Raw genomic sequence first — 12,994 nt, 5'->3', positions numbered from 1 at the left:
GCATTTGGACATGAGGATAGCCTGGAGTTGTAGCCTCCTGTGATATGTGGAAATCTAGGGTCAACAGAGAGGGCCCAAGATAGTCAGCTGAGAACTGGGCATAATGATTACCTCTTGTTCAAATCCTTGTTAATATAATGTGCCAGGATTCCCCGGAGTTCATCTCTCTCGTTCTTCATTCTTTCAAGGTCCCTTTTGAGCTTCTCCAACCTCTTCATTCTCTGCTCCTGCTCACTGATGGTGTGGGCTTGAGAGGACTCTTTCCCAACAGACCCTTCAGGTAGAGAAACACAAGGAAACTTGTAGGGAAAATATGACAGGAATAGGAGAAACCATACTTACTCCCACAGAGAAGCCTGAGGAAGAGGGAATTCTAGAGACACAGTGAATTCCTGAAAGAGCAGGAATGCTATCTTCAAGCTGGACTCCTCACCTATGTCCCTGCTCCCAACCACCATCACTAAACATATGTCTCAGTCCCTACTGCAGTCCCACTAACCCTGCAGTGCTTAAGCTTACCCAGTCAAGAAGAAATTGAGGGCATTGTCAGTTTATATCTGAAGATGTAGTCTGTACTGCTTAGCACAAAATAGATTGACCATAAACACCAGCACCAAACATTTCCCACAAGCCAACACCTATCCTTGCTTCTTAAATGCATGATGAAAAACCACACACTACTACACTTATCCCAGAATGTAATTCAGCCCACATCATGTGTGATCCAGACCAAAGACTCTGAGACCTTGATACTTGACAAGGGGATTATCCCTCTCTGTTCTTGGCATCACATATCCATGTAACCTACAGGAATCTATTGAGGATGAAATGCTTCAGCACTCTATCCTAAGAGTAAGGCTTTGTTATTCTCACAGAACTTTCTCCTGGCATCCTTTGCCACTCAGCAGGAAATTCAGATCTCTCAGCAAAGCAACTGAAGGCTTGTCAATTCCTGGATCTCTGTGAAAGTAATCATCAGAAATTCTGGACTCTGGGTCTGCCATTAAGAAATTTTGAGGCTCCAGATGCTAAGCCCTTCTCCTGTAAGGACCTGCTCAAGCGCCCCTCCTCCAGGAAGCTTCCCCATGCACTGCCCAGGACTCACTGTGTCTTCCCCAGGGCCATCTCCTTCTTCCTGCTTTACAGAATGCCTTCTGCCTAGGTCTGGTCTCTGGTTGTATTGTATTGTCCCTACGAAACAGCCTGAGCAGCATGGACAACATGACTGCTTGTGAACCCAGAGGCTCTGACAGAACACCCCACAGGCAGTTGGTGTCACCACAACACTGGTGACATCACAGAAGATTCTAGGGTTCTCCTGGATACAAGAGATTGTCCAGGGAAGTGAGGACTGATGATGTCTCTGGAAACTGCCATGGCCTACCTGCTGACCAGCTTGCCCCACATTGACCAGTTTCTGAGGTGCCCTATCCTGGAGTCTCTCTTTGGACTCAGGGGATACCCCTTGGAAACTTTTCCTTTTAAAGCTAGAGATTTCTCTCTGCTTCATTACAAGTCAAGCACTTTGGATGGGAGAGTTGGTTCGGGCCTTGGCATGGGCAGCTCATCTTTGTTAGAACCTTAAGGTCTAGGTTTCTTGCTTGAGGGAGATTCTTCTCCATGATAAATCTACCCTTAGGTTCCATTCATGTACTACAGTCCACTTCCCCAGGGTGTCCTGTTTCCCAGAGGCAACAATGGTTCTCCTGCACCTTTAATCTTATGCAAATTGGATTATATCTTCTTATTGTGCACATGCCTTGAGGGGAGACATTGCTTTAATATATTCAGACATGTGTTTCCACAATCCCATTTTTGCAATGTAAACTCCCTTGTCCAAGGGAAGCAAGGAGGGGCCTGGTAGCACAGTCACTACCCAGAGTAAAGGCAGTAGGTAGAGCAAAGATACAGGCAACATCTACCATCCCTCTCCCTGCTAGCCTTGAACTGAAATATTTACCATCACAGACTTGTATCCTCTGCTGCAGGTTCCATCCTCCTGGGCTTGTCTGAAGCTTAATCTAAACACTCTTTTGATTATACTTCAACATGATTTATTTACCATCTCCACCTTTAAGAGAGTTTTCAATTCTGCAATTCATCTAATAAAGCCTAATCTGCATTGTCATGCAGGATGAGACAGGAGAGATCTGCTCCAACCCTGACAAAAAGAGATCCTGAGGCATGATCAGGAACCCACTCTAATGCCCTACATGCAGGCCTCAGAGTTTAAACACTGAGCATGCCTACCCCAAGTATGTGACCCTAGAGGTCTCAAGAATCTTCTGTCTTTGGTTGGGTGTGATCTAGTGCAGCTGATACACCACACAAGGAAAGACAAAAGTCCAGGCAGGTGCTGGATAGATGGCTTATCCATTTGAGACTTTGTTTCTAAGAAGATCTAAAGAGTCACATTAAGAATCCTCCATCTCGGGTGCTGGAGAGATAGCTCAGCAGGTAAGAGCACTGACTGTTCTTCCAGAGGACCCAGGTTCAATTCCCAGCATCCACATGGCAACTTACAACCATCTATAACTACATGATCTGGCACTTTCACAGACATACATGCAGGCAAAACACCAATGCACATAAGATAAAAATAAAAAAAAAAAAATCGTCCATCACTTCTGCTCCAGGTATAATCCATTGACCTCTTCTGGCCTCGGGAGAATTGCATGCATGTACTGTACAGACATACAGCAGGAAAAACACCCATACACATAAAGGAAATAATGCAAAAACAGAAACAACGCCCTAACCAAATTAAAAAATATCATAAAATACATTTTCCAGGCCAAGAGAACAAAATTCATCATCAGTAGAACAACACCACCACCAAAACAAAACAAACAAACAAACAAACAAAAATCCTAACATCTGCCAAATGATCTTGGAATTCATGATCTCTGCTTTGCAGTTATAAATGATGCTACCATTCAAGAAAATAAAAGGCATACAGCTCTGTGGTTACTAATTTCCTCTGTTTGTTCTTCATGAGCATCCATGGAGTAGTGCATTTTAACATAGCTGAATTTATGACCACAAAGATACAGCATGGATATGTTTTTCATCATGAAGTTGGGTCCACAGATTTTGACACACTATCCACACCAAAAGCACAATTCTCTGTGTAGCTGTGACTGTTTGGGAACGAATAATGAAGACTAAGCCACATTACACTTGAAGAGGTTCATTCCTACCTGATACTTCTAGTGTTACAAGACTGTGAACCACACATGAATACAGAAGGTTCTTATGAGATAAAAATTAGAGATTATGTTTTTATTCATAAGAATACATTAATTTTATTCAATAAAAGCTTAAAGTAGGAGAGTCAAAATATGTAGTACATAGCCTTAACAAAACAGCACATTAATTATAGTAAAAACAACAAATAAATGACAAAACTTCAAATGAAAAGAAAGAAAATCATATACTCAAGGAAATCAAAACTAACCAAAACCAAAACTCAGTTCTTAAGCTAAGCAGCATTCTCTTGCTGTAAATTTTGCAACAGACACCTACAGTCTGTTGATGGCCTTAGAAATATAGTGCAAAGTCTGTGACTAATGGTAATAATGTCTTCAAGATGAATGTAGCTATGCCCCAATTGGGGTGGGGTGCTGTTGGACAAGTCCTTGCAAAGCAAAGCAGGAGTCATGTTACAGACAATACCTCAAAGTCCTTAAAATTCCCTTGACTTATCTCCATGAAATTATTCAGGATGACCCATGAGGACAAGCAAAATTTGCATTCTCAGGCACCTCCTGGATGACCAGCATATCTTAATGACCCTTAGCACTTCTCTGAAGCCTTCCAAACATGCACTCTTGCTGAACCAGAGGCTAGACAAAATAAAGGCCTTTATGATATATAGTTAGCCAAAGAAAGGAAGAAAATTCAGCCCAAGATTTCCATGGTTATAGGGATGAGATGCAATGGTGGTTCACTTGCTTTGCACAATCAGTGCTCCTGGTGAAGAATTGTGTCTGCGGGATACCTTGACCTATTCTGTGCCCTGTTTGAGTTTCTGTTGGAGTATTTCAGACATAGGGGAGCAAAACATAAAGGCCTGGTGAGGACCTGTCATGTCAGCTGTTCAGCAAACACCAGGCTTATTCCGCAGGACAATCCAGTATGACCTTTGAGCTAAGGTCTTTCCTTGTATCCCCAAAGAAACAGTGCCACAGAGCATCTGGGCCTAAAATTTTTTCTCAGATTTAATAAACAGCTTACAAGTTAATTGTGAACTATACACTGTGCTGGAGCTAAAAAAAAAAACACCACATTTCTCCAATAGTCCATATATATTATATTGAAAAATAACTGCATAACAATGTCTGAATAGAACACTGTACAGAGGTCTTCTAGAGAGCCTAGCAACCATTAAAGTGAAGGCTGTTATTATATCTAGAGTGCAGGAGCCTGCCTGGGTTCCTCTTGTTAACCCCTCCATCTATGAATCCCCAGAGAATCCATCTCCCAGAATCCATGCTCACTGAAGAGATACTATAATCAGCAAGAGTGTGCGGTATACAAATCTTCCCAAGGGAAAGCACTGAAGTGTAAAAGGGATATTAATGAAGAAAGACGTGATACCACTGCTAATAGAGAAGAGCAGAGATGGGACACGGACCCTTAGCCAGCCTTGTTGACTCTCAGGCTCATGGATTTGACACGGCAGCCTTCTACTCACCTCCATGTACCACAGTCTTTTATTTTCCTACAAATGATTTCAATATAGATAAATAGATTTGCTCTACAACCAGTTTCAATAGTGATGAATAGTTTTTCTCTACCAACTGTTGAATATCTGACTTTACACCATTATCTGTCTCCTTTGGTTCTATTGAGTTAGGTGGAGAGGCATGATGACCTGCTACTGTATTTGATGTTTCTGTGATGCAAAGTGAACTGATAGAGTACTTTATCATTAAAGCTGGACTGTATTATCTTTTAAGATGTTTGCTGACCAAGTGTATATATGTATAGATACATATGAATATATACACATATGTTCAGAAACAAACGAGGTCATGCCTTCATACATGCACACACACACGTGCACACTCAGAGACATACCTAAATACACACTTGTATATACAAGTAACCATACTACAAACACCTAAAACAAGCACCTACCAATACAGAAATACACAACATAAAACTGCTAACACACACATAGACAAAAGCACACAGACACACACACACATAGACACACACAGACACACACAGACACACACAGAGACACACATATCAATCCAAAGATTGCTATGTTTCAGCACATTTCCTGACACTTGAGAAGGGAGTTGGACCTAAGCTGTGTAGTAGGCTCTTAGACAAACCCAGGCTCTGCTGGTCAGGCCTGTACTTATTTCTGTTTCAGGAACTTTTCCCATGCAGATATTTGCTGATCCTACAAGAATTAATGAGCTCTATACAGATAGGCTGGTCCACACAATTCAAGATCCTAAGAAAGAGGGTTTTAAGAACATCCTCCAGGAAGCTTCAAGTAGAAACATATTCTGCTCTCTAAACCTACCTTAGCTCCCTCTCAGAAGACTCTGGTAGCACCATTAAAAAGACAGTTAGTCATGTTTATTATCCATGAACTTTACAACACATTACAGTTCATGTGATATTAAAACATCCCTAATGACGTGCAAAGCAAGCTAGGGAATTAGCATGCAATGATTTCTCTGAAATGCAGCACTCTACAAAACTGTGAGGGGGAAGTGTCCTGAAGCAAAGTAATGTCCATGAAATACTCAGCAAAACAATGTCAGCAGAGGGATGCACTGTAGGATTTCATGAATCCTCATGGTGAAGCCAATAAGACACACCATGAATTTCCAGGGTGATATCTCAGTACAGAATAGGCAAAGAAGTCTAACTTTGTATTTTTATAATAAGTATATTTTAAAACTTTTTATTATAAAAGACTCTAATTACAAAACAATAAATGGGGTTCCTTTCTTTCTGTCCTGGGAGAAGGCTGGACCAGAGCCTCTCTGAGTGAGGCACCATAGAGCAGGAGAGATGATCTGGGTCCTAGATAATTCCAGAAGTGGCATCCTTAGACACCTCTTCATTCCATAAAGCTGGAAGGGGTGGTGGTCACAGGACCAGTAGCTCCTCTGCCTAGAATGATAGGATAGCATTGGCAGCCTGGGAGGTAGAGCAGAGGGAGAGGCCCTTGCAGAAACAGCCAGGAAGGTCACTTCCAGCCTGGGCGCCTGATCCCATGACCTGAGTGTTGTAGATGCAGATGCTCCTCTTGCTGCCACCATATGGTAGGCATTGAGAGGAAGAGTGCTGTGTGAAAGTCTCTGGGTCATGGAAGGACCCAGACTTGGAGATTCTGGAAGAAGCTTGGTATCTGGGGCCACTGGATTCTGAAGACCAACAGATGGCCAGTTATAAGAACCCAGGTGAGATGGCCTCAGTGGTCAGTCAACCAAACCCACTGCTTTCCCACCAGACTGGAGAACCAACCTATGTGCCACTGGGGTTCCTGGACTCTTGCCTTCTTCCTTCTAAGAGCCTCATACTCCCTTTTGAGAATGAGAGGCTGATGTTCAGGTTCCAAAGGGTCATTTAAATAGGACCACCAAATTCTTGGAGATAACTTTTGTCTCATATGTGCAGCTGTTGTTGGGCACCCCTTTGTGCCCTATATCCTGCTCTGGTTCCATGAGTACCATGTTTGCTTCCTGGTTGTTCTGCAAATGGGTGGGCCAACCAACCCAGGGATAGGAAGTTGTAATGAATGAGGGAAGGGCTGGAAAGGGGAATCTGAGATCACATGGTAAGATTTGGGAAGGGTGGGCTGGGCTAAAAATGAAATTATTCACTTTTAAGTTTTGGCAATATGGGTTCTGTTTGTTTAATAAGTATTATTTCGTTGGAAAATTCACCTGTGCTTTACATGGAGCCTAGGTTTGTAGGATAAGACCCATCCTGGGTCACCAACACCCTCCTCCCTCTCCCTAGGGATTTAAGGCTAATGACAAAAAATTCATGAGAAAGCACAGTGGGCCAAGTTGTGTGTCTGAACCTGGAACAGACAGCATTGGCTTCGTTCATGTTATTAATGTGTTTTTTTACAACAATAACAACAAACCAAAAACAATAAAATCTGTAAAAATGTGGAGAGGGCTACCATGTTCTTCCTCTCTATGAGTAGCTTACCCTTGTAGCAGTGACTTGAGACCAAATAATACCAGGAGCTCTGCTGGGAAGTGACAGATGATTCAAAGATGCTTGTCAGATAGCTTAACCAAAGCAGGAAGTTTCAGATTCAGTGAGAGACCTGGGCTTATGTTGCAGAAAGACTGCAAAACCACATGTAATTAACTGGCCTCTCAGCACACCCATCAATATACATATTGGCACAGACATGCATATCCCCCTCCCCAAGACACACCAGAAATCATAATTGAGCAGGAAACAGTAAGGAGACCTCAATGCTGGAGGATCCATTGAATGTAAAAAAGCTAAAGTTTCAAGTGAGACCCAGGACTGTGCTATCCATCCCTTAGGGACTAAAAACACTTAGTGAGCAGCTTCTTCTGCAGACTAGGTTGAGAGAGTTGGAGAAATTTTTTTCTTGAAGCCTGACATCTTTCACCCTAACCCTCAGCCAGAGAGAAGCCTTTCTTTACACATCCCTGTTCATCCAGTCAGCTCCTGGATAGATGCTCCAGGAAAGAACCCTAGCAACACTGACATGAAACAGGACTGACAAGCTGCTTCTCAGGCTCTGTCACTGTGAACCAAGGTCTAGACTGGGTTAAGAGACCATTTTGCAATGCAGGCAAAAAGGGAGAGAAAACATACAAATCCCTTGCCCTGTGCCCACCCCGAAAAAAAAAAAAAGATAATGGGAACCACTCATTTTGCAATTCCAGTTGGCACTAAAACTTGCAAATTGCTTCCTACCTGTGACATCATATGAACCCTACAAAGCAAATGAGCTACAGTCTCTGACTATATAACTCAAAGCTCTGTGCTCCTGTCAAGTAGGCACCCAAATAAAACCCCTCTAGCATAATGGCCTGTAGGTGTGTAATGTGTGTTTAGCTTATCTATCTTAATGAACTGCAGTTTGTAATTGAGTAGGAGGGGTTGCTTGCCAATCGTGCAGTTTCTTGAAAGAGGTTAACTCCACAAAAGTCTTGTAAATGATCACAGAACAACTGGATAAGACATAGGAGAGTGCCTGGATAAGGTGGAGGATGGTTCCATGGGCTTGACTTTGTTTATTAGTCATGAGGGCAACCTGCCCCTGATGCTTCATGCATTTTACCTATTGCTACTTGGTACATAGGTCATAGATCTTCACACAGCACCCTTCCATGTTACCTCTGGCCCTGAAGGAGTCATTATATACAGTATCTGTGTATAAAATCATCCATTTCATCTAGATTTTCTAGATTTGTTGAGTATAAGCTTTTCTAGTAAGACATGATGAATTTTAAATTTCCTGTTTTTGTTGTTATGTCTTCATTTTCATTTCAGATTTTGTGAATTTGTGTACTGTCTCAGTGCTGTTCACTTAGTTTGGCTAAGATTTAATCTATCCTCTTGATTTTCTCAAAGAACCAGTTCTTGCTCTTGTTGACACTTTGTATCTAGCTCTTTGTTTCTATTTGGTTGTTTTCAGCCCAGAGTTTGAGTATTACCTGCTGTCTACTCCTCTTAGATAGGTTTGCCTCTTTTTGTCCTAGAGACCTCAGGTGTGTTGTTAAGTTGCTGGGCTAAGATAACCTCAGATTCCTTATGAAAGCACTCAGTACTGTGATTTTTTCCCCTTAACACTGCTTTTCTTGTGTCCCAAAAGTCTGGGTATGCTGCATCTGTGTTTTCATTGAATTATAGAAAGTCTTTCTTTATTTCTTCCCTGTGACTCTGGTTATAACAATCCTGTGGGTGTATGGGTATGATAAGACCCTAGGAAGTACTCTACAAAAGGAGCAGGATGCTCTTATGACCCTGTGTGACCTCACCTTTGTCATGTTTGTGGGCTTCTGTAGTGGTGCTATGAGCCCAGCTGGTAAGTTCTGGAATAGATCCATAGTGTCCCATTCTCTTTTTCTCTTTCAGTATACTAATGAGAATAGATTTGATGAATATATAGTCTTAATCCAAATAAGCATCCCATTAATTCTTGTGGACCATCTGGATGAAGCACCAAGTTCCTGGATAGTTCAGCATGAACTTCCCAAAGCCAGCAAACTGGAGCCAGAAGAAATCCAAGCAGAAGGCATCCATAACCAGCACTGCCAACACTTCTCCAACCACAGGGTAATGTGGCTTGAGTAGAAGAAGGGATGTTTTCAAGACAGCTGGCACTCCAGTACCATAGCCAGCACCTACCATGTCTAGACCAGCACAAAAAAGAGCATGAAGGAGGAGGCTTCACATAAATGATTGCCTGGGTCAGGCAGCAGTTCCTGTAGACTTTGGGTTTGTTGCTAGGCAGCCAGCACCTCTGGACTGACTGACACTTGCCCAGCGTCTTGCTTACTGCCATGCCACACAGTCATACTTAGAGCACAAATATGAGTGATGCAGGGGTGAAGGACCATAAGACCAAGACCCTTAGTGCACCTGCAGCACCAGCAAGATCACATTGACCATCAGCCATGCAGAAAAGAGCACACTGCCCATAATCAGAAAGGACCTAAGTTCCACTTAAGTGAATGGTCAGAAACAATAGGACTCATTCAAGGTCCCTGCTCCATTAAACTGGAGGGGAAGCTATAGTCCAGCCAGATGTGGTGGAGACCTAAGACCTTCCTTTTGTAGCTAGGCATAGAGTTAATTCAGCAGAGAAAGTCTGCAGGAGGCAGTGTGTTGTTCACAGTTATATCCCCTATCTTAGCATCAATAATAGTATCTAGGTTGGGTAACTGTATGTGGGATGAATCTCCAGGTGGGGTAGTCTCTGGATGGCCTTTTCTTCAGTCTCTGTTCCACAGTTTTTCTCTGTATCTCCTCCCATGGGTATTTTGTCCCCTTTTCTAAGAAGGACCAAAGTATCCACATTTTGGTCTTCCTTCTTCTTGAACTTCATCTTGTATACAAATTAAATCTTGGGTATTTCCAGCTTTGGGGATAATATCCATTGATCAGTGAGTGAATACCACATGTGATTCTTTGTGATTGGGTTACATCTCTCAGGATGACATTTTCTAGTTCCATCCATTTGCCTAAGAATTTCATGAAGTCATTGTTTTTAATAGCTGAGTAGTACTCCATTGTGTAAATGTACCACATTTTCTGTATCCATTCATCTATTGAAAGGAATCTGGGTTCTTTCCAGATTCTGGCTTTTATAAATAAGGCTGCTATGAACATAGTAGAGCCTGTGTCTTTCTTATATGTTGGAGCATCTTTTGTGTATATGCCCAGTAGTGGATGTTGAACATTTCTTTATTCATCATCTGGTATTCCTCAGTTGAGAATTCTTTCTTTAACTCTGTATCCCATTTATTAATGTGCTTATTTGATTCTCAATTCCATCTTCTTGAGTTCTTTGTATATATTTTATTATTAGCCCTCTTTCAAATGCAGAGTTAGTAAAGATGTTTTCCCAATCTGTTGGTTGCAATTTTTTCCTATTAACAGTCTCCTTTGGCTTACAGAAGTTTTGAAATTTTATGAGGTCTCATTTTTCAATTCTTGATCTTAGTGCATTACCAGTGGTGTTCATGTGGGTATATGAGTATAGATGGGAGCCCCTCTCTATGTGTTTTTGTGAATGTGTGTATCTGTGTGTGCACATATGGCCATGTGTGAAGGTCTTCATACAATATTGTATGTGTGTGTGAGCACACATGCATTCACATATATGTTCTTTCCCAGGTATGGGTGAGCATCTGTGTCCTCATGTTGAGTATATGTGTAGGTGTGGATGCCTGTATGAGCTTTTATGCCTGTGGTTGCATCTGTATGTTTGAATGTGTGTGTATGTGTCTCTCTGTCTGTCTGTCTGTCTGTCTGTGTTTCTATGTATTTTCTCATACACATGTTTGTGGTTTTCTGCACATGTTTATGTTCACTTGCTCATGGAAGGAACATCTTTAACAATGATTGTACCCACCTTAGGTGAGAAAGTACTATGACCACTCAGGTTTTTACCACTCTGTATCAAACATTGCATGAAGCCACCCAACTTTTTACATGTCCACCCTGGAACAAACAAAACCTGTAATTGTAAATATAAAAGATCTCAGGAGTTTCTAGAGGCAAAAAATGTTCATTTACAATACAATCATTTGGAGGAAATCAAAGGAATGGGGTACACAAAGGTTAGGAGGAAGCTGCTGTGGCAAATCAAGGTCCTGGGGAGGCAGAAAGGGTAGCTGGGAAGTTGTGTCCCTTCTCTATCCTGGGTAAATGGTAACAGCTCACTGGATGGTCAGAGGTTCACTGTTTCTCCCTTACAGCCTGTTTTCTTCTCATCCTCAATGCCAGCTAGCATTTTCTTTCCACCTTTGCCTAACACTGAATCAGTTATCCTTGTCTTTAGAACTTGGCCTGGATTTTGTTCTTTGAGAGATTAGAGTAGCCGTGTGTTTGCAGGTGCTTCCAACACAAGCGGAATTCACATAGCCATGGTGAGGTGTGAGAACAGGTCTGTCTCAGTGAAGTGCAGCCCACTTAGGCTCCTGATACACTAAAGCTCTGTGTCAGCAGCACTCAGTACCTTCTTTTATCCCAAACTTGTTCACACTGTGTTAAAATTGACTTCATGGAAATTTGGGGGAGATGAGGACCCTTCAGATATTGCTGTTGGCAGTGCATGGTAGAGCCCTGCCAGAAGTCATGTACCATTCTTCAGAAAGTTGAACTGCAGTTTCCAGGTGACCCAGTGATTCCAGAATGAGAAGTGGGTGTCCACAGAGAAACTAGGGGATATTTGGATTTTAGCAGCATTCCTTAGAGCAGCCCCAAATTGAGATTATCTCAATGTTCTTCAATCAAAGAATTAAAATGTACAATGTGGTCCAGCCCTTCCATGAAATATATTTTGGTATGAAATCATACATCATTTGGCCATGAGATCATCAGCCTTCTGTTAGCCAATCAAATCCCTGATAAAATCACCTTACATGGATTAAAATTTTACTTTGCCTCCTGTTTGTGAAGATTTTCTAGTTTCCTGACGTCATTGCTCTGTGGTTAAGAGAGCTCCTTTTGAAGAAAACTGTTTCTCTTAAAGCAAGAGGGAAGCAGTATGTGAGAGCAAGGGGCTGGTCCTTGCTGGGGAACTAAGCCTTTCCTATACAGCCTGGAGAACTTGCTAAGTGTGCCTTGTTGCAAGGAAAGGACTCCCATGAGTCCACTTGACTGTGCACTTTGTCAGAGTTCTCTATCTCTTCCTCCCACTGTGATCTTTCTCCTTCCGACAAAAGTTAACTTTCTTTTCTACAGTAGTGCAGGTTATAGCCACTTGCATTAGCATTAATGGGAAACTGAACACATGATAGTAATGCACTGTGCTTTTCTGTGTTCATACATGTAGTTGTGTATGTTCCCAATTTACATGTATCTGTGCAATCACACTGTAACACACACACATGTGCTTATAATCCTCCATCAAGTCACAATTATCTACTGAACAAGAGCATAACAGACTGGAGGAAAGAGTGCAGTACCTGCTGAAGCAAAAGGAGTTGGTCACCTATTGGCAGTAAAACTGCAGCATCACTTGAGTGTCCTCCAAAAGAACTTAAGAGCTCAGGCTGGGAGGAAGGGTAAAACAAAGTGGGTCCCCTATATCTTTGTCCTTTTAGTTTCTTAACATTTACCTGGTTCTCAGCTCTCCATATGTTGTGGATAATCCAGCATGGTATACTGTGATGCTATCATGATGCTACCCTGACAGAGTAAACACCAATAGCATCATACTACCTCTTCCAATCTGTGTTGAAGTAGACCCCATATTATTCACAACTGTTGCTGAAGATAATGTAGTTTAGAGATG

The 12,994-nt window shown here is 42.0% G+C and overlaps 1 protein-coding gene across 1 annotated transcript in view; it reads right to left on the bottom strand.

Annotated features, from left to right (window-relative positions):
- Positions 1-1,257, bottom strand: part of LOC117702877 (uncharacterized) — a 35,286-nt gene extending 34,029 nt beyond the window's left edge. Inside the window, exons 1-2 of the mRNA XM_076928216.1 lie at positions 1,106-1,257; positions 112-274 (exon numbers count right to left, since the gene is read on the bottom strand). Of these exons, the coding sequence (XP_076784331.1) occupies positions 112-274; positions 1,106-1,223 (281 nt within the window). The 5' untranslated portion in view covers positions 1,224-1,257. The remainder of the gene's footprint in view (positions 1-111; positions 275-1,105) is intronic.
- Between the last annotated feature and the right edge of the window lie 11,737 nt (positions 1,258-12,994).

This window comes from Arvicanthis niloticus, chromosome 2, assembly GCF_011762505.2.
Source record: "Arvicanthis niloticus isolate mArvNil1 chromosome 2, mArvNil1.pat.X, whole genome shotgun sequence".
Classification (NCBI taxonomy): Eukaryota; Metazoa; Chordata; class Mammalia; order Rodentia; family Muridae; genus Arvicanthis; species Arvicanthis niloticus.
The sequence above is the reverse complement of the archived record's forward strand: the minus strand, read 5'-3'. Positions and strand labels throughout refer to the sequence as shown.